Raw genomic sequence first — 21,726 nt, 5'->3', positions numbered from 1 at the left:
TTCTGTAATTTGACAAGTTTTGAGTTAACAGAGTGACTTTTATACTAGACAAAAATCAATATTGCTAATGTAAAAGCAGTGTAAAATATTTATTTTTAACAGTGTTCAGGCCTGTGTTATAAGACATGAAGAAATTTTTTCGTTGCTTTGCATGTTGCCTCTAAGAGATAGCAGAAGGGGGCTCTCTCACACAAACTGGTATTCTTTCCTCACTTCTCAAAAATTTAGTAGCAGGGCATTGAAAGGATTTTATTACTTAAATAAAAAGTTGTCTGTTCACAAATCTCACTAATCTGCATTGGGTCTTCTGGTCAACAGTGGGTGACATTCACTCAATACACAAAGAATGAGTAAACAGGCTTCATACAGGGTACTCCATTGTGGTTGGGAGTGGAAGGAATTCATTTCCCAATTTGAAAACAGGGTGCATAGTTGCAGCCACTATTTCAGCCCATGACTTAAATGGGGACCACTACCCCTTGATCCAGGGTTCCTGGCCACTAGATCCATGTAAATATGGATCTACTTGTCCCTCCCAACACTCCATTTTAGAGGGGCCTGTTCACATTCAGCAAAGAAGCAACCTCTCTAGCACAGGGATGGTGCAGAGGGCCCCCAGACCCTCACTGAGGGACAGCATGGAACTTCAGGAGTGTAGGACCCTGGTGCACATCCCTTCACCAAGAGGTGAATTTCACACTGGTGAAGTTCTATTGTCATTTCAAAAAGGTCATTATCTGCCCACCCACCCACTGATAGCATGGGGCAAGTATTATAGTTTTTCATTTGAGGTTTTCTACTGGTTCATGCTATTCAATACCACTCTTTGTAAAAAGAGTAAGAAAAGTTAATTTACACTTAATATGCAAAGTAAGAAAAGTTCTCTATATAGATGAATGTTGCTTTTATGCACCAGTATTAGAGATTTTGTTCCAAATTTTCACATCTCTGCAAACAAAAACGTGTAGGCACCTGTGAGCCTAATTTGCACACACAATTACCACACTTGCATTGATAATCAAGTAAACTGGACAAAGACACGTTAGACACCTACCTTTCACAAGCAAACTGCAGTAACTGTATGCACAAGTCAGGTGCACACATTTTTAAAAAATCCAATTAAACACAAATTTAGAATCTAGGCCACACTGTGTTGCAGTTGTATTACAAATAACTGACAATAGTGACCTTCAGGACCTATTGCATACCTTCATCACCAGTGGGCTATAAAACTACCTAGAGAAAAAATGTGATCTCACTGTACCCCCATTATACGTTTTAGCTCATTTTAAAGCTTTACGGTGACATGGAAACAACTGTAATATTTTGGAGTGTAAGGTAAAAAGACCTATAATTTAATATAAAAGTAGTTACAAACATTTTATGTTTTGGGCCCTGATCCTGCAAATAAGATGTCCATAGGTGGACCCTATTCATTTCAGACTTCATTGGGCTTACCCACCTTTGCAGGATCAGGGCCTTAGAGTGCACCAAATGAAAATATATAAATATGGATATAATTTGTTAGAAGTGTGATATACAAACAGACAAGATATTATAAGGTGGATGGCTAAGTCAAATCCAACTGCAATTAAATTAAAAAAGTTGTGACCACAAATGGTTTGGTTTTTTTTTAAATAACTGATTATTAATATTATTTCCTCTGAACTCTTACAAAACTTTTAAACTAAGTAAAATTTTGGAATATATACAACTTTAAGGAGGCTATGACACCAATATATGGTAGACTTCCCAGTGATAAAATGCTGCTTAGAAATTATTTATATTGTAAATATCCCAAGTGTGAATTAATCTAACATTCCTTCTGGTGTTCCATTTTGTTAACTAGAACCATAGATCAGATGTTTATATCTACCAAGATAAAATGCAAACAATTAAATAAAAATAATTATATTTAATGAAGTTTTATTTCATTCTTTGGCTGCTTTGTCTACCCCCACTCTAATTTTTCTAATGAATGTATTTTTTATTGGTACCAATTATACACTCTATTACAATTCACAACTAGATAGTACTCTATTTTACATATAATTTGGTATTTGTACTTTACAGCCAATTCTTTTCAGAGGCTGAGACATACTTGTCTTAATTATATTTAACATTCTTAGAACAGCAGTATCCTCTGCTTTCCTCCTCCCCCATGAATGTTTGATTGCACTCCACAAAATAGGATTTTGAAGTTTCCACCACCTAAAAGTCATCAGTGAAACATCGAAAAAATATAGAACTATGCTCTCATTCAACAGGTTCAACAAATTCATTAAACAGCTTCTAGAACAAATACAACTTCTGCATGGAGAACTATTGGCTAGAGCCTTCCCACATGAAGTCAACAGGAGGGGTCTTTATTGATTTCAGAGATAAGTGAATTGGGGCCTGTGTCACCATGGGTTCAGGTGGGATGGGTCTCTCTTTTTAAAAAATAAAAGTTCAAAGAGTATCAGATCGTTAAAGAAAAAATTATCTATAATCACAAAAAACTAGAGTAGTCCACATTTGTATATCTTCATATTTCTGTTTTAAAGAGGCTTCTGTTTCTATCACTCCTGTCTAATAGCATGTTTACAAAAAACAAGTCCCTGTAAGCATTTGTATTAGGAAATTCCTAAGCAACTCAATATTGTGTCATTTTACATAGTCTTACTTTTCTCCAGCTCCCCTGTAAGTTTTGTAGAAATGGTCTTTCTGACATTCTATGTAGACTTTTGTTGGGAAAAAGAGGGACAGCTATTGGTACAAGTATGTATAAAACCCCAATTATCTACAAACCACAAGGCAAAGATAAGATAAATCCTGTTTTTTCTGTTGTTACTTTCCTCTTCTTTTAAAGCCATCTTTAACTTCAACATGAATAAGATGATAAATTAATAATGTAAGCATGCAACCAAGCTTTATGCAAAAGATCATTTGGATTTATTTGTGTATTATTCTTAACACAGTATGTCTGACTGAAATTTTCAGTATTAGTCTGGAATAAAGAAAAAATATTTTGTCAGAATACAATTTAGAAAAACTGCATCTTTCTGTATACAGCAGGCTCTTGCTAATTTGCACACTTTATAATTTTCATGCACGTAATAGGAAGAGGTATCATGACACTTTTCAACAAAAATGTACAGCACAGAACTGAAGTGTGGTCTAATTTATTAACACTTCATTATTCGTACGAAAAACAGTACTGCGTGGGTTTTCATTATTATACATTGTTCATAAATACACTAGTTCATCTAATTTGAAAATAATATTCTGTGATACAGTTTATTTGCTTTATTATGGTTGGTTCACTTAATCACAAATAGGTGATGGGTTTCCTGGTCACTAGGCAAAGCAGCAAGCTTGCACAATTGAATATATTTTAAAAATTAAATTTAACTCATGAGAATGTTGCATTTTAAATAAGAATTAACTTAGGGTAAGCTCTTATCATGTAGTTGCAAACAAAGTTAACAGTCCTTTTAAGAAAGACACTATTTCATTGCCTCCCAGTTTAGATTCACCATAGACACGGTCCACAAATGATATAGGAACCTGTTTAAAAAACAAAAACCACAAGAACAATTTATTCTAATTATTTTAGGAATTTAACTTCATTAATATAAAGAAAACACAGCTTGAAATCTATTATGCATTTTATATTACATTTAGCACAATCAGTATGTTCAGAACACAGCACATCATCATTTAAAAAGTGAAACTATTACAGATTTAAATATGTAGTGTGCTGGTTGTGTTAGCAAAGCCACTGTGCTTTTCCACACGGAGACCAGAATAGAAGACTCAGGTTGACAAGAGACTTAGCAACAACACCTGAAGTCTCCAAAGATGGGTAGAATCTGCATTGGTGGTTCCTAACTTTTGTTGTTGAAGCCTCTCCTAGCAATTGATTTGTGGATGAATGCCATCTTCTGATGTCCCTGAATGCTGTGCCAGGTATAGTTGTGTCTGGTCTCACTGTGCTGTTTTTTTGTCTTCCATTTTTCCCCCCTTTAGTGTGGATTTGTCGTTTGTTTTTTTTAATCCCTTTCTGATCCGTCACCAGAAGGCTACATGTTGCATAGGATTGATGTCCATTAACAGTCTCATACACATCTGGGCTGCCTGTGTTCTCATTGTTTAGTGCCTCAGGAGTAAAAGGAGAAGAAAAGAGCAACTTAGGTTTGCAAGCTGCTGCCTGAGCTCACGGCCCTGATTAAGTGAGCTTCCATCCTGGATAACTACATTAAGAGCTGCCACAGAAACAGAGAAAAAGGCTTAGAGGAATGCCCAGCACTTTACCTACAGTTGTGAGAACACACTTGTAAGGGAAATGGGGCAAATATCTGGGATCATGCTGCTTTCTTTATCATCACTGTTCTACCATCAGTCTTAACTATGTCTCACGGTTGAGATACTAGAGTGTATTGTGGATCACACCTAGGGACAAGTCTAAAGATATTACTCTATCATTAGCCACTGAGTTTTCTGAACAAACTGTTCTCAAAGACAGGATCAGTGAACTGGACACCCAAGGGCTCACAACATGCTGTGAAGTTCCAACCAACCTCCTTATCTAAATTTCCTCTGGGTCAGTGAGGCAAATGTCCTTTGAGGTGGTTTAGGCAGAGATTGCCACAACTGGAAGTGGCAGAATTAAACAAGTACTTGCTTGATGCTCCAACATCAATTCCTCATCATTGGCAAGAGGGGGGATCATGAAGTGGCCTTCTGCTCAACTTCACTGACATAACAGAGCTGTATACAGTACTTGTAATCAATGCACATTTGGTATACAACATCCACTTGGGTCTATGGATCTTCAACAAGCTGTTATATTATTTTTAGAAAAAAAGTTGCTTAAAGTACATAATTTTTAGTTCCTTCAGTTATACAAACATTGTCCAAATTCACTTGCCGTTCATGAAAGGTTATAAACATATTGCTTCACCCAAGTACTTCTGTCCATTATTTTGCCAGAATGATATAAATACATTAGAGAAAGAGGAAGACCAAGGACTAAGCAGGCCTATTATTCAATGAGGAGGGAACCCCAATAACAGAAAAAAATGGAGCAATGGCAGAAGTGTTAAATGCTTTTTTGTTTCAGTTTTCTCTAAAAAGATTAGCAGCAATGGAATGACTAACATAGTGAACATCTGCGCAACTGGGATAGGATCTGAAGCTAAAGTAGAGAAAGGACAAGTTAAGAATTATTTAGACAAGTCAGATGTCTTTAAGTCAGCAGGGTCTAATGAAATACATCCTAGAATACTTAAGGAACTAGCTGAAGAGATTCTGAGCCATTTTCTTTGAGAACTCATGGAGGATGCGGGAGATCCCAGAGAACTGGAAAAGAGCAAATATAAAAAGGGGAATAAACACAACCCAGGGAATTATAGACAAGCCAGCTTAACTTTGGTATCCATAAAGATAATGGAACAAATAATCAGTCTGTAAGCAGCTAGAAGATAACAAGAACAAATCATCAAACCAACCTAACATCCTTCTTTGACAGGGTAAGAACCCTTGTGGACGGGGCAAGCAGTATATGATATACATCTTGACTTTAGTAAGGCTTTTGATATTGATTCACATGACCTTCTCATAAGCACAGTAGGGAAATATAGCATAGAGGAAGCTATCAAAGTGGTTGCACAACTGGTTGGAAAACAGTGAGAGTAGTTATCAATGACTGACAGTCAAGTTGGAAGGGCATATTGAGTAAGGTCTCATAGGGATCTGTCCTGGGTGTGGTTCTATTCAATATCTTCATAAATAATTTGGATAATGGTATAGAGTACACTTTAAAAGTTTGCGGATGATACCAAGCTGGAAGGGGTTACAAGCGCTTTGGAGGACACGTTTACTATTCAAAATGATCTTGACAAATTGGAGACATGGTCTGAAATAAACAGGATGAAATTCAGTAAGCACATATGCAAAGTACTACACTTAGGAAGGAATACTCAATGGGAAACGACTGCCTAGGAAGAAGCATGGCAAAAAATAATCTGGGGGTTATGGTAGATCACAAACTAAATGAGAGTCAAAATGTAATACATACTGTTTCAAAAAAAGCAAACATCGTTCTAGGATGTACTATCAAGAGTGTTGTAAACAAGACAAGAAGTAATTCTTCCACTCTATTCAGCACAGATAAGTCCTTAGCTGGAGTCCTGTGTCCAGTTCTGGGAACCACACTTTGGGAAAGATATGGACAAATAGGAGAAAATCCAGAGGAGAGCAACAAAACAGATTAAAGGTCTAGAAAACATGACCTATGAGGAAAGACTGAAAAAAATAGGGTTTGTTTAGTCTGTAAAAGAGAAGACTGAAAGAGGACATAGACTTCAAGGTACGTAAAAGTATGTTGTAAAGATGATGGTGATAAATTATTCTCCTTATCCACAGAGGACAGGACAAGAAGCAATGGGCTTAAATTGCAGCAAGGGAGACATAGGTTAGACATTAGGAAAAGCTTCCTAACTGTCAGGGTAGTTAAGCACTGGAACAAATTACCTAGGGAGGTTGTGGAATTTCCATCATTGGAGATTTTTAAGAACAGGTTAAACAAACACCAGTCAGGGATGGTCTAGATAATACTTAGTCCTGCCTCAGTTCAGGCGACTGGACTAGATGACCTATTAAGGTTCCTTCCTGTCCTACAATTCTATAAGAATTCTTAATATTCGAATAGAAAAGCATGTGTAAAATAAGAATACTCCAGGGCCCAAATTCAACAAAATTATCTCTGCAGAAGCATATAAAATAAAAAATTTGGATCTGCACTCAACTGGCAGTTTCAATCAGAAATCAGCTGGCATGTGTAATATAAATACACACCACGCCCTTGTTATTGTGCCAGAACTGAGTATGTCTCATCTCCAGGCACAGCTGCCTATGCCAAGAGAGAGGCCAAGGCAATCATCTGGTAGATACAGTTCTACTTCTCACAACAAGAACAGCTAGCCAAAGAAGAACATAAACTAAGACATCCAACAAACTCCCCTAGCTTTCTCACTAGGATCCCTTTGACAACATTGACAAGCACCTCAACAGTTATATTTAGCTGGGATAGGAAGGAAAAAAAATATCAGTAACTCCATGCTGGAGAGGAAGTCAGTGCAGGATGCTTAAAGTGGCATGGCATTCTATGAACAGTGAAAAGAGAACATTTTGTAGTCACAAGCCATCCAACATCATGTATCTTAGGGCACAATTTCCTCCACAGAATTAGAATTTACCTCTTAAACTGTTGCTGGACTCCACCTTCTTGTTCAAGAGTATGTCATATTTTTAAATGGTGATGATTTACATAGTGCAAAGGCTGTAACCCTGATACCACCAGAGTAAGCATCCTGTGCACTGAAGTGAATTTCACACCTGGTACAAGAGAGCAGCAAAATAAAACAGAGAAGCATAGGAGACCATCCAGGTACGGCATATGCCAACTCTGCTACACACCACACAACTGTTCTCTTTTGAGTTGGTAGATCTCAACTATCTTTTTCTTTTCATGGCCAAGTTATGTCATATTAAACTTTGACTACTATTGAATTTTAAAGTATGCACAGAACTGAAATCCTAATCTTCACATGCAGATTTTGAAATGGTGTGAGCATACACATACACACAAACGTGCCTAATTTAGATCCTAGCACCTGCAATTACCCAATCTGCATGCACATTTATGTGCCCGATTTTTCTGAAAATCAGGGCCTTAAAGATCTGTATCTAGATAAGCATTTCCAGGAAGAATCTGTCAGAAACAACAAATATTTGTACGGTTCTAATATATATGATTTAAACTACATTTATACATTTTAAAATGTGTCATGAGTGCCTAGAGCTTGAGGATTTATCATCATTAATTTTTGCATTACCATAGCATCTAGGAGCCTCAACCATGGACCAGGACCCAATTGTGTTAGGCACTATACAAACTCAGAACATAAGACTGTCACTGCCCCAATCTAAGTATAAGACAGGAGGCAGACAGACAGAAGGGGGAAGTACAAGCAAACAATAAGACATTGTTGGTCAGCATAATCAGCAGTTATATCAGTGTACCAGCAGCCTAACTGTTGTCAAGTATTTTTTAGGCATCCTGGCAAAAGAGAGTTTTAAGGAGATTTTAAAAGAGGATAATGAGGTATCTTTGCGGATGTTTTCAGAGAGCTCCTTCCAATTGTGAGAAACTACAAAGAGATTTGACAATTTAGCAAGTGGACAATGGAAGCTAAGAGTAGGTGCAAGGGAGATCAAGAGTTGGGATGGGTTGGGGACCCTGGGACAAGTGGAGAGGTTAGCGGAAGAGAGCAGATGAGAAACTTCTGCATCTGACAGGAGAAAAGGAGGAAAGAGAGTTACAGGAGGGGATGGAAAAGCAAACCAAGGGGACAGAGAAGGTCATATTATATTTTGTCAATTTTCTCTTAGAAGAAATATGCAAGATCCTGCACAGAGAGACAAGTGGAAGAAGGAGGGGAAGGTCTGAAGAGTGAGTCAAAGGTGGCAAAAAAAAAAAAAAAAAAAAATCAGCTATGATTGCAAGTGTGGGATTTAATTATGTTGGAGAAGTAGAGTTGTGATCATAACCCCCTTAGGGTCATTTGAAAATCCCAGCCCATAGCTGCAATGACACTTCCTAGGAGTTCTTGCTCGGCAGTTTCTTTGCTTCTAATAGCCCATACCCACATTTACAGTATAAAATTGAAATGTGATTTTCTATGCTTTTACTGTACCTCTCCAATAGTGTATCCTAACTGTCTAGCTCGAACAATCATCTCCATCTGGAAGACATATCCTTTAGAAACACATTTTTCCATTAGTTTCTGCAAGACCTCCTTTCTGTATAACCTGTAAATTGAAATGAAATTGAAACCTGTGGCAAAACTTTGGATTTCAGATACAAAAACAACATGTACAGGCATTGTACTAGCAGCCTACCCACATAAATACTGTTTAAAAATAGTCACTAGAAAGTTTTATAACTCCAATCCATCTTTCTTTACTCAAATAGATGTCATAGTTCCCACTACATATTCTTGGATAACAATTGAGAAAATTTTAATACAACCTCATAGTTACAAAAAAAAAAACAAAAAAAAAACAAATGAGCCATGTACCTGAAACTTCCTGTTAAATCTGACGCACCTGGTCTCAACAAAACCTGAGTGACAAAGTTGGCACCACGACTGTCAAAGAAGATATGCATGTCAATAACCACTCAAAACAAAGTTTAGAAAGTACAAGCAGGGTTTCCATAAAAGAATTTACCATTTTAACATAAAAAAGGCAAGATTTTATTGCTTTATATGGAAAGTTATATAGCTAAATAGGTTTTCACTGCACTAGACTGGATTAATAAATGTGGAATTTGAAGTAAAAAACATTTAGATCAGTAAATACACATTTTGCTTTTCAACTGGAAGTGAATATACAGATAACAATGTTCTTTAAAAAACAAAACACTGTTTTTAAAAGCCAGATTTACTATCCTTTTACATGTTTATAGTAAAATTATCATATACAACCACACATTATACTGCTCTGTAAAGCAAACTGCAATTAAAATTATATTGCAATATAATTTTAGACAGATTAGTCTTCTGCTTGGATAATGTTCGCCTGTAAGAGGAGGAGAATGATGGCCTAGCAGACAGGACTCTGAACTTAGATGTAGAAGATCTGTGTTCAGTTCCTGGCTTAGGAAGATTTCCTCTGTGACTGTGGGCAAGTCATTCCTAAAGTCTCACAACTGTAAGGGGGCATGACTTCATGTATAACTCTGTAGCTCCAAGCACACTTTGGACACTAGACAGTAATTATATATAGCCAATATATGAATGGAATCAGTACATTCCACTTCCTCCAGGCTTTTGCTCTAGTCAGTTTGGTTTGGTTGGCAGGAAGATGAGAATAACTCATCCTGCCATTTCTGATTGTTTTTAATTATCAGAAACTTATTAATAAGTTAAGAGACTGATGTGAATTGTTTGAAGTGTACAAAAAAAGCATTTCCATTTATTCTGAGGTATCCAACTCTTGGTTTGGGGTTCCCATTTAATTTTTAACTTATCCAATCAGCTAGCAAACAAGTAGTCCCTCTCAAAGAATGCAGCTCTTCTCTTCAGATTTAACCTGGCTGCAATATTATATCGTTCTAAACTCTACCACAGTTTCCAATCTAAGAACGATTGTTCTATCTCCATCAGTTCCTGTGGGGTCTGACTTAAATCCAAGAGGAAAAAGCACCCACATCAGCTGAAGCTTATACAGAGCTCTGTGTAAGCTCAAAAACTTGTCACTCTCATCAACAGAAGTTAGTCCAATAAGAGATATTACCTCCCCACCTTTGTCTCTCATAAAAAGATGAGTAGTTATTCTAGCCATTAAAATAAAAAAACCATAAACATAATAGGTGTGGTGCCAACTCCTTTTCAAAATGACACCAGGGCTTCTGCTCCCAATTCTTTTGAGGGCCAACTGAGTCAGACTTGTTTTGAGTGAACAGACCTCAGACACATTCAAGAAGAGCAAGATTTTATGGGGGGGGGAGGGAGGAGGGGAGAAATCTACCCCTGCTGATTCAGCCCTCAGTGATTACAAGTCCACCACAGAATTCAGAAGCTGATCTCATGTTCATATGTGACTTATAGCATTTTTATTTTGTCTTCTCCTTAGGAAAAAAAGATTTCCAACTGTCTATGGTTAGAACTGTATTAGACTTTCTGGCAAGATCTAAGGAATGGTTTATATAGGCTGGTAATAAATTTTCACATGAAAGCTTATGTTAGATAATGCTTAATAAATGAAAGACAATATTATAACCAAAAAGAGAGCAAGTGGTTTACTGTCCGGGGGAAAGGCCAGCACAACCTTTCAATACAAAGGTACACACCTATGAACTTTGAAGAAATGTAGCAGTAGAAGCTAGTGTTCTATAGGTGGCTAGACCAAAAACTGTCCCAAATTGATACAGTGAAGATTTACCCACAGTAGTGTTCCAACTCTGACCTAAGTAGTCCAATTTCCCCAAAAAGATCACATGGTTAAGTTCTTTCTTGATGTTCTCTTATCCAGAAAATATCAAAGCATATAAGTTTCTATTCTATTATTAAATAGGATTTTGTGATGAGAAATACTGTTCTGTTTAAACTACTTATACCTCCCCTCATCACTGTTTTATTTTAGTGCTTCACAAATTTTATTCTCAACATCTTTGGGATGTAGGGAAGTACTATTATCCTAATTTTACGAATGGGGAATAGAGAGGCTAAGTAACTTTTGTGTGTATGATCTTGGGCAAGTCTCTGGTGGAGCAAGGAATTAAGGCTGGGTTTCCCAAGTCTGATGTTATAATGCCTTAACCACTGGACATTCTTTCCTAGTCATTTGAGATCTAATCCAGTTCACGCAGAACTGCAATTTGAACTCCCAGGAAGGGGGAGTCCCAGAGATGAAAGGCATGATGATTTATCGGTTGAGTGTGCTTTTCTTTGAAATTCTTGAAAAAAATTTGAGCAGTAATTTTCTTATCCGCAAATATATAGGTAAAAATACTAACCTGATTATTTTTCTTTTCAAATCCCAGCCGTGCACACCTCCATTTCCTTTATACCGAGTTCCAGACACAATGTCAAAGTTACCTTCTTTTTGCTTTCTTCAAGAAATATAATTTATTTCAAACATGAAAAGTCACTGTATTAGTTTAAAGCAAATTTATATTGTATAGACCTTCAAACAAGGTAGGATAGAAATTGGCATGAAGGCGATAATTATGTTGGGTACATTTATATACCTTTTTAAACTACTCTCTTTACATTCTTAAAAAGCAGAACTATTTCAGAACATCTCATAGAACTTCAAAGACTGCTTCATGAATAATTTATCTAGACCTACTTATTTTAAAAAGGAAAAAGAAAAATTAGACTCCAATGTAAAATGGAGATTTAAAAAAAACAACATATTAAAATATTTAACCACCACCACAAACCGACAGTAACAAGGAAATTAAAAGATAAGTCTGATGTTATCCTGCGCCCCTCACTGTACCTAGCTCTTCAGAATATTATATAGAATCCTTTGTTTGAGATCTTCTGCATTACATCCCAGAAAGAGGAAAATTATAAACAGAGTGACACCCTTAACTTTGAAGATACTTGCTCTCGATTATTTTTGATACAACTTTTAACGTTAAGGAAAAAAAACTTCCATAATTAGTGAGAGTTAACTCTATTTTGTAACTGGGTACTGCAACTTTTAACAGATCACTGAGTCATTGTGGAAAACAAAACTTTTGTTCAGGGACTGTTCTTGTAAAATAAAATCTAGTTTTAGTCTTTAAATTTTTTTGACTGATCTTTTAACTACACATATACTTCTACTCTCAAAATAATAAATAATAGTTGTAACTGTTCTATCTAGCTATCTCACAAAATTTAAAGTCTGGTTCTACTCTGAAAATTAATAATTCCAATTGTGGAGTTTCATGGTTATTGTTTATCAGTGACTCAATATCAGATATCCTCAGTGTGCAAGTACAAAAGATATTTTTTCTTTGAACTGGAAGCCCTGCAAAAATTAAGCTAGGATCTCTCCTTCTTGTGCATCGTCACTTGTAAACTGAATTCCACCTCAATTACACCTGTGTAACCCCATCACCTTTAACTAGTTTGCAAAGGTGTAACTTATTAAACACCTCTACTGATGATGCACTAGCAGGACTAGAATCCAGCTCTCTCTCCACTATCCTAGCCCCTGCAAGGACAACAGGAGTAAAAAACTTTATTTAGTCATTCAACTCAGCATCTTTAATGCTAACTGCACACTTGAAGCAGAACTGTAGAGTAAGAAGATACCATTTTTACTAAGTTACTTTTCAAAGTAAAACCAGTTAAAAATAAAAATAAGTGCTTAGTAACACATTCTTTCTTCCTTTAAAGACATGTTCTTGTAGTCCTTAAGCAAATAAAACTTCCATTGAAGTCTATGGGAATTTTGCTGGAGTTAATATCTGCGGTACTGGTACTTTAGAAATATTTGGGTCTTATCAGAGCCACCCAAATCCTTGCCCTGACTACAGTTGCAGTTGGTGCTAAGCCTTGAAACAGTTTTTTCTGATGCAACAGCCATACAGTAATGGAAGGTATTCAAATATTAACATGCAACTTCAACAGCTTAAAAGTTATACTCCAAATATTAAAAATGGTACCCACCTGATGAACTCTGGAATAAATTTTGGCTGAAAACAGGCAGATGGGTGGGAAAAGAAGAAAAAGAAAAAACAAACAATCAGTAACAATTAATTAAAAACACCTACAAAAAAAAAAAAGACCACACAAGATATAAAAACTTACATGGTGGGAGAGGTCCGCATCCATAATAATAATGAAATTCCCTGTGGCATGCTGCATTCCATGAATATAAGCAGTGCCTGATAAAGACATCATAGAAATAATTTCATCACTATCTTAACATGCACACAGGTCTCTAACCAAATTCAATCTTTCTACAAAGTCTCAAAATTATATTACAAACGTGGATTAAGTAAATACCCCTGAGGTTTTTGTTTTAAAAAATAGGATATAAAAATCATCTTAATGTTTGAAGATTGCCGTTTCTCCAATAATTTCAGTACTAGATTCCAAAAACGTAAAACTTTGCAGGACAAACTTCACTGCAGTAGAAATAACCAGAAAAACATGACTTCGTAAATGGATAGCCACTACCGGTAAGATTTTCCACAGTGCCTAAACTACTTGAAAATAGACTTACTCACCTAACTAACTCATGTGCTTTTGAAAATTTTACCATTGACCTTAAACATACTTCTTATTAACTTCTACTTTGTTCAGTCAGTCAACATTTACGAAAATGCTCCATCTGATGCCTAAGCTTAAAATCTTTCCTTCCTCAATTTAAATTTTTTTGTTTTAACCACATTATGTGAATCAGTTCATCTATATCAATAAGAGACAGAACAAGCTAAGGTATCCAAGTTTTTCCTCAAGCAGGCCACTTTCTGATCTCAGTGATGCTGTTTTAAGTCCACATTTTTTCCAATAAAGCTACAATGGCATAACTGAAATCAAAATCTGGCACCCGCTCTTCATTACCTCAGATTAACTTTGCTGTCCTCCTAGAAATTTTCCAAAAGGTAGATGTCAGTTTTTGAAAAGCATGCATCCAGATGTGGACCTTGGTGCCCATATCAAGCATTTACACAGGGAATTCTACTTCTAGTTAATGAACAGCTCATCTCTTGTCTCTTTCTCATGATGTTTGCAAAATTACAAGCCAGGAACGTAGCTGATCCATGCAGTGTATATAATTAGTAAATATATTTATTACAGGAAAGACAGGGTGCATTAAAAACCCAGAACCAAGCCAATTTTAATAAATATAAATAAATATAGGATTTTGTTCTTTGAAACACGGAACAGAGGATTACAACCAAGGTAAAGATAAATATTAGATAGAAAATAAAAGATACTTAGGCTTTTTAAGGGCTCATATCTAAATGAGAAATGCAATCTGATATAAAAGGTGAATTTAAATACAGACAATTCAGTATCAAGACTTAGAACTTTGTTCTCCTTTTGAGTATTGGCACATGCCATAGTTAAACATTTCCTGTGGGATAAGTAGATTAATTGCACAATACTTCACCAGCTTGTGGGAGAGGGAGGTGTCAAGAGATTCAATAAGAAACAAATACTGATTTTCATTAAGTCAAGTAGGTAAGTTGTGTTCCCTTGCTTTTTCCATTTCAATTACTGGAGGTGAAGAAATCTGGCATGACTAACCTTCCCCCAGTATGTTTTGTGATAAATGTTTTCATTTGAGTAAGAAAATTATGAAATGCTTAATTTTTGCCTTTTTTTAAAAATAACAGTGAAAAACAGACATGTTCTGCATATTCCTCGAGTAGTAGTAATGAGGCAATGGTGGAGCTACAGAAGATCCAATCTTGATCATTTAAATTCACAGCAATCTTAGAATTGATTACAGTGGTTCAGGATTGGCCTCAAAATTAGGACTACATCCTGGTATGAGATAAGGAACTCTTGTAATGTGCCTAAAAGACTTCAAATTCACACCGAACTTAACAGGGGAGGATGGTGCTCCCTTGCATGACTGGCCCATTCAGGGAAATGTATGATTTGAATTACAGTAGTACCAGCATGTCCCAATAAATTGATTCAAGCCACAATGAGCACTGTACAAACCACACAGTAGGAAAGAGTTCCTGCTCTGAAGACCTTAACAAATTAAGATCCCAGTTCTGCACTTTGCTGCATGAGTAGACTGTTACACTTGCGCAGAACCCTAGTGATTTCACTGAGTCAATGGGGTACCATGTGGGCACAGCAGTCTGCCCATCTACAAGTGGCAACTTGTTTAAATTTAGGATCTGACCGCGTAAAAAGTAGGTGAGGCAGGGGAAGGAGGACGAGCATAGTAACTGTTTTCCTGCTACTATGTAGACTGGCCAAGACCACAATTTGCAGGTTTGAGGTTGTGGGGAACTTGCTGTAAGTTCACTATAATATAACGTGTGTGGTTTTTTAATCACTGCACATTTATTTGCTTATAATTACTTGATGAAAACGTTTATTTCTGTCTGAGGGTTCCACTATGACTCCTCCTATGGAATGTTAAAACTAAAAACCAAACAAAACAGATAGCAGAAAGTTTTACTCTAAACCAGAAGCTTAATGAGTACTTACCCAATCCCAGCTTTTTTGCTCTGGGCCTTAGAAGCTGCAAGATATTTGGGGAAATTAGGTCATAAATTAATAAAGTTCTATTAGCTTAGACTACAGTTTCTCACACTTTCTGTGACATCCCACCATTACATAGTTCAAGATGCTGAACCAATACCGAAAGAGTGATTCTTTTCCTTTAAATATCTAGATACTACACAGAATCAAATTCACCTAAGGAAAGACAGGTTCAACAGAAACATATTAACTGGATATATAAACTAGATTAAAAGCCAATCTATTTTAAATTGTACTGAAGAACTTCTGTGTAACATTCTGGTTGTTTTCTTAAGCCTCTCCTCCCACAATACCCACTTTTTGAAATACCCTCTTACAAAGCTGAACACACAATTTCCGCCCCACCAATTTTGTGGGGCGACAAACATTAAGAGGTAATATCTGAGCAAACTCTTGGAGTGACTTAAAATAGTCAGTACTGAATATACACTTTTACACACAAGTGTAATTCAGCTTAATAGTCGGTCACCTTACTGAGGTATTTTTTCATATTCTCTGTGTATAAATAAAGTCTGCTGCAGTTTCCACGGCATGCATCCGATGAAGTGAGCTGTAGCTCACGAAAGCTCATGCTCAAATAAATTGGTTAGTCTCTAAGGTGCCACAAGTACTCCTTTTCTTTTTGAAAATCATCAGTAAGTCGTCAGAGGGAGCTCAGCACCTCATAGGTCTAGGTTCCTAGACCAAGGTTCCTAGGCCAAGGTTTTCTTTTTTTAAAAAAAAAAGAGTCTAACATTAGACATTCAAGTCCATATTTAGATTCCCGTCTGATTTTCAAGAATGCTGAGCCCCTCAAAATTCCCACTGACATTAATAAGAGTTGGTGGGTGCTCACTGAATAGGGTGAACCAAGTATGGACTTTGAAGTGAACCAAATATGGACTATGGGCTAACTTTAGACTCCTTGATTTAAAAATCTTGGCTTCTTTTGATCCATTATAAGTGCCTGTGAGATTATAAACATTAGTGTGAAAACCAAAGGAGAACAAGGATAGACCTCCTGTAAAAAGTCAGTTGCCATTAGAACTTCTGTAGAATGGTTATTTTATTCTCTTTTCTTTTTCCCAAAAATCTTTGCACAACTCTGTGTAGGAATCTCAGTTCCTCTGTTTCTCAGCCAGTTTTAGAAAACCAAAAGTAAACTTCTTGACCTTCAGTAATGGAGTTTCCTCAGACCAGGATACAGTTACTACCTAGTAAACAGGAAGCACCATCAAATTTTTTAAATATAGACCTTTGTGCATCAGTCAGAACTGATTTTGCTCACTACCTACAATTAATTTCAGGAAACAAAGAAAACTGGACTACAAAGAAATCATAACTGATTTTTACTGATGCTCTCTTATTTTCCTGACATTAGATCAGGGTAAGCAGATGTCTATGCCTGCATGGAGTTCCACTGAATTATATGGGACTCCACGCAATATCAAGGGTCAGCTCATGTGGATCCGACTGCAAGATCGGGGGCCTTCGAGACAAGTACTGTAGTGATCTGCATTTGGTATTACTGTTTTATACAAAGTAGCAAAAGAAAATACAACAAAAAACTCCAAACTCCATATACACACTTATCCTTACACAATCTTTAAAAATATTATTTTAATTCACAAACACAATCTTAAACTTCAGTCCCAGAAAATGAAACTTTACAACTGTCAATTAATGGACCCAGGAGGTGGGGGAAAGAGGGAGATAAAACATATTACATTTTTTGTTGCTCAGAACACTATGAAATTGAACTTTTAGTTCTCAGACCATATTATGGTTATGTGCTTTTATCACTGAAAGGAAGCATCTGTAAATACTCAAAGTCTGAATGAATTAAAGTGATATTTACCCCATCATATATACTTCACTTTATTCCAAGATATTGTTCTGGAGTAGTACAGAGAACAGAAACCCCTAACAATCCTGTTAGAAGGTTCTTCATATTAATTAGTATATTTACTTAGTCTGTTCTTCATAATTTACTTCTAATATACATCTGCCTAGTTACTCACACCTGCAGCCAAAGAAAGTAAAATTCAGCTTTATCTACTCCTCATCTTCCCTTTTAAATATGCCCAGGCCAAGTACAATCATCATAATTTCTTTGACCAGGTGCATGTGCACAAAATACTGAAAACATTTTGTAAACATTAATTCATGGGGCTTCACAATATTCCCTGTGAGGCTGCTATTATTACTATCCTCATCATTTATCATCATGGCCTCTTAAGAGCTCTTTTAGTAAAACACTTCTATGAGTCTATGATTTTATTGTAGGCTAAACTGGGTCACAAAAGTTAAAACAGATTGCCCAGGGATATAAAGAAAGCCAGGTCTTGCACCCAGAAGCCCCAACTTTAACCCCCATTCTAACCACTTTAAATACTTCTCTATCCAACAAAAAAGAAAAGCAAAGAAAAAAAACACTCACAATTTTATCTGAACCATATATCTTTTCCAACTGTTCAGCAACTTCCCATGTCCCATCTGGGCTTCCATCATCTATGACTATAATTTCAAAGTTGCTTCCACTGAAATGACAATTATTTTGAAATGAACACGTGGGAAGCCAATTTCAGCAGCTATGTTGTTTCAAAAGGCTTGAAACAGAAGAAAAAAAATGCAGAGTGGTCCACTAGCAGCAAAAATACAAAAAGTTGCAGCTTTTAGAGACATATTTTAATGTACTCCTGTTTCACTTGCATCTTAAGATACAGTTGCTTCACAGCAAATTGAAACAGTACCAGCCTGTCCATCATCTTACTACAAGACTCATTTCTAGTCCCAAGCCTGTTAGACTCTGGATATTAAAAGGATCACTGATCCCTTGATCTAGTAATTTTTCCTCATAGTGGTGCAGGGCTGATTACAAATGCCAGATTCGTACTGTGTTTACAGTAATTTTGTTTCCCTAAATAAAGAGTGGGGAAAAAAGGAACTCTTCACTGTTAGATGCACTTTCCACTGCTAACAGAAAGAATGTAGACGTTTTCACACCCCGAATGACTTTATTATCCCTCTAGGCTATTGCTAGTACTTTATAAATTCTTATGGACAGGGACCAACTAGTTATATGAATACTTATGCTCAGATTTTCAAAAATGTGTTTGTGTGCGCGCGTGTAACTGTGCGAAAAGCCAAAGAGCTCCAAAAAGCAGGCCCAGAAGAAGTTAAGAGCACTTAATTTGTAAGCTTCCTGGGGCAGGCACCGCAGTTGCTGCTCTACAGGTGTGACCCCGGACGCAATGGGGGCCCGGGTTAGGCTCTACCACAACCCGAACAGCCATGCTAAAACCTGGCCTCCCACTGCTGTGACGCGGGAGAGGTTACTAATGCGGAGCGCTCGCACGGCAGCAGCCGTCCCGGCGGCCGGAGCCTGGCGAGCTACCACGGCAGCCGACCCGCGGCCAACTCGGCTGGACGGGCCCGTCCCCGCCGGCGGCCGCGCTCGCCCGGCGTACGTTCAGCCCCCGCAGGGATCCCCGCACAGAGGCGCCGGGTCCGGCAGGCTCCCGGGGACAGGGACCGCGGGGCTGCGCGGCGAGCACGCAGCACCGTGCTGGGGAGGGGGCGACGGCGCGGCCCGGCAGGCCCCGGGAGGGGGCGCGGAGTCAGGCACGGGTGGGCGGGGGAAGCCGGGCCCCGGGTACCTCTCGTGGAAGCTTCGCACCAGCAGCCAGACGATGAGCGGCAGGTTCTCGCGCTCGTTGTAGGTGGGCAGCAGCACCGAGTACTTATCCCGAGCTCGGTTCAGGCTGGCCGCGGCCATGGCGGGGCCAGAAAGCACCCGGAACTAGCGGAGCGGTTACTACGCTCGGGGACTGAGGCAGCCAAGGCCCAGCGAGCCCGGCGCGTGGCACCGACGTGTGCGGAACGGGCGGGGCTCAGCAGCCCCGCGGTCGGCGGACCGGTTAAGGTGTTGGGCCGGAAGCGGAAGTGTCCCTCACCTCGTGGCGCTTTGCGGGCCGGGCTAGGCGCGGGCTGCTTGGGCCTTCTCTCCGGTCATGGCGCTCAGCGAGGCGGCCCGGCTCCGGGCCGAGATAGACCGGAAGGAGCAGGAGCTGCGCGCCCTGCAGGGGCAGCTGGCCGGCGTCCTGGTGAGAGAGGCCGCTGAGGAGCCGGCGGCGGGGCCGGAGCTGCCCCCCTTGGAGGCTCGGGCCGCCCTCAGCCCGGCGGAGATCCTGCGCTACAGCCGGCAGTTGGTGCTTCCCGAGCTGGGCGTGCGAGGGCAGCTGCGCCTGTCCCGCTGCGCCGTGCTGGTGGTTGGCTGCGGCGGGCTGGGCTGCCCCCTGGCCCAGTATTTGGCGGCCGCCGGCATCGGCCGCTTGGGGCTGCTGGATCACGATGTGGTGGAGATGAGCAACCTGCACCGGCAGGTCCTGCACGGGGAGGCTAGGGAAGGGCTGCCTAAGGCCCTGTCTGCAGCGGCCACCCTGCGGCAGCTGAACTCCACGGGGCAGTATGTGCCCTACCACCTGGCCCTGAGCCCCAGCACTGCCCTGGAGCTGGTCCGGCAGTACGACGTGGTGGCCGACTGCTCAGACAACGTCCCCACCAGGTACCTGGTGAGTGATGCTTGTGTCCTCGCTGGGAAGCCGCTTGTATCAGCCAGTGCCCTCCGGCTGGAGGGGCAGCTGGTTGTGTACAACTACCAAGGGGGACCCTGCTACCGCTGTCTCTTCCCAAAGCCTCCTCCAGCAGAGACCGTGACCAACTGTGCAGATGGGGGAGTCCTGGGCGTTGTGCCAGGCATCATGGGGTGCATCCAGGCCTTGGAGGTGCTGAAGATAGCTTCAGGAATAGGTTCTACTTTCAACCAGTTCATGCTGATGTTCGATGCCCTTGAAGGCAGATTTCGCAACATCAAGTTAAGACCCAAGAAACCAGACTGTGCCATTTGTGGTGACAAGCCAACTATGACCAGCCTACAGGATTATGAAGCATTTTGTGGTTCATCAGCAACAGACAAGTGTAGAACTTTACGCCTACTGCCAGGTGAAGAAAGGATATCTGTAGAGGAGTACAAAAAGTTACTAGATGAGCAAGTCCCTCATATACTGGTAGATGTTCGTCCACAGGTAGAAGTGGACATCTGTTGTCTTGTACACTCTGTCCATATTCCTTTAAGTAAACTAGAGGGAAAAAATGAAGAATGTTTGAAATTTTTAGAAAAGAGAATATGTGAAGCAAAGCAAAGAACTAATGGCAAAACAGCTTTCCCAGTGTATGTTATTTGCAAACTAGGAAATGACTCCCAGAAAGCTGTGCGAGTTTTACAGGAGTTGCCTGACAAAGGACTTGGCTCGATATTGGCTAAGGATATCAGAGGGGGGCTTATGGCTTGGGCTAGCAAAATCGATCCATCATTTCCCCAGTACTAACATTCTAAATATTAGAATAGACATTACAATAAATTTCTACTGCTAAATGGTCTAGTGTCACACCTACTCTGTTGAGTAAGTACTATGGTGCATGTACAAAATGGGGAGAAGATACCACAAAGTTATGTATTAAGTGCTTTCCATGTTCACTTCTAAAAAATCTGTATATGTTTGAAATTCATTAACATTGAAATTTGTTAACATTCTACATGTTTGTATAAAAGAAATAATACACTTGGGTTTTTTGTGTTTGAATTGTGGATGTTGGGTGTAATGAATTGAACGTGGATGTGGGAACTACTGAGTAGCAATTCTGGTCCTGACAGTGACTCACTTGTTGCACTTCCTTTGAAAATCTTTACCTGTTGCTGGGCTAGCACCATTTCAGCTCCCTTGATACCAACGATGGAGAAAGCTTTAAGGGTGCAGTGGTAAAAATTGCACTAGCACTTCCACCGTTGATAACATTCAGGGTTGATGCATCAGTGTTAGACCAGTGGGATGATACCAAGCTGAAAGGGTTGCAAGCACTTCAGAGAACAGAACTAGAATTCAAAATGATCTTGATAAAC

At 39.1% G+C, this 21,726-nt stretch overlaps 2 protein-coding genes across 5 annotated transcripts; one reads left to right on the top strand and one right to left on the bottom strand.

Moving 5' to 3' along the window:
* Positions 1–1,638: 1,638 nt before the first annotated feature.
* On the bottom strand, positions 1,639–19,653 carry DPM1 (dolichyl-phosphate mannosyltransferase subunit 1, catalytic). 4 transcript variants are annotated; one of them, XM_073309396.1, is made up of 9 exons: positions 19,424–19,650; positions 18,205–18,304; positions 15,732–15,765; positions 13,359–13,435; positions 13,218–13,243; positions 11,567–11,662; positions 9,126–9,194; positions 8,742–8,856; positions 1,639–3,549 (listed from the first exon to the last, which is right to left on the bottom strand). In XM_073309396.1, the coding sequence occupies exons 1-9, from the start codon at positions 19,540–19,542 to the stop codon at positions 3,445–3,447; spliced, it is 741 nt and encodes a 246-aa protein (XP_073165497.1). In that variant the 5' UTR covers positions 19,543–19,650; the 3' UTR covers positions 1,639–3,444. The 4 variants fall into 4 exon arrangements, with proteins under 4 accessions (XP_073165497.1, XP_073165495.1, XP_073165496.1 ...); XM_073309394.1 differs by lacking the exon at positions 1,639–3,549 and adding an exon at positions 3,556–4,141 and having other exon boundaries at positions 19,424–19,653; XM_073309395.1 differs by lacking the exon at positions 1,639–3,549 and adding an exon at positions 3,556–4,141 and having other exon boundaries at positions 19,444–19,530.
* MOCS3 (molybdenum cofactor synthesis 3) lies at positions 19,436–21,409 on the top strand. Its single transcript, XM_073309393.1, has one exon. The coding sequence runs from the start codon at positions 19,778–19,780 to the stop codon at positions 21,152–21,154; it is 1,377 nt and encodes a 458-aa protein (XP_073165494.1). The 5' UTR covers positions 19,436–19,777; the 3' UTR covers positions 21,155–21,409.
* Positions 21,410–21,726: the final 317 nt, after the last annotated feature.

This window comes from Lepidochelys kempii, chromosome 13 (genome assembly GCF_965140265.1).
Source record: "Lepidochelys kempii isolate rLepKem1 chromosome 13, rLepKem1.hap2, whole genome shotgun sequence".
Taxonomy (NCBI): Eukaryota; Metazoa; Chordata; order Testudines; family Cheloniidae; genus Lepidochelys; species Lepidochelys kempii.
Note: the sequence above shows the minus strand (reverse complement) of the source record. Positions and strands in the feature narration are given on the sequence as shown.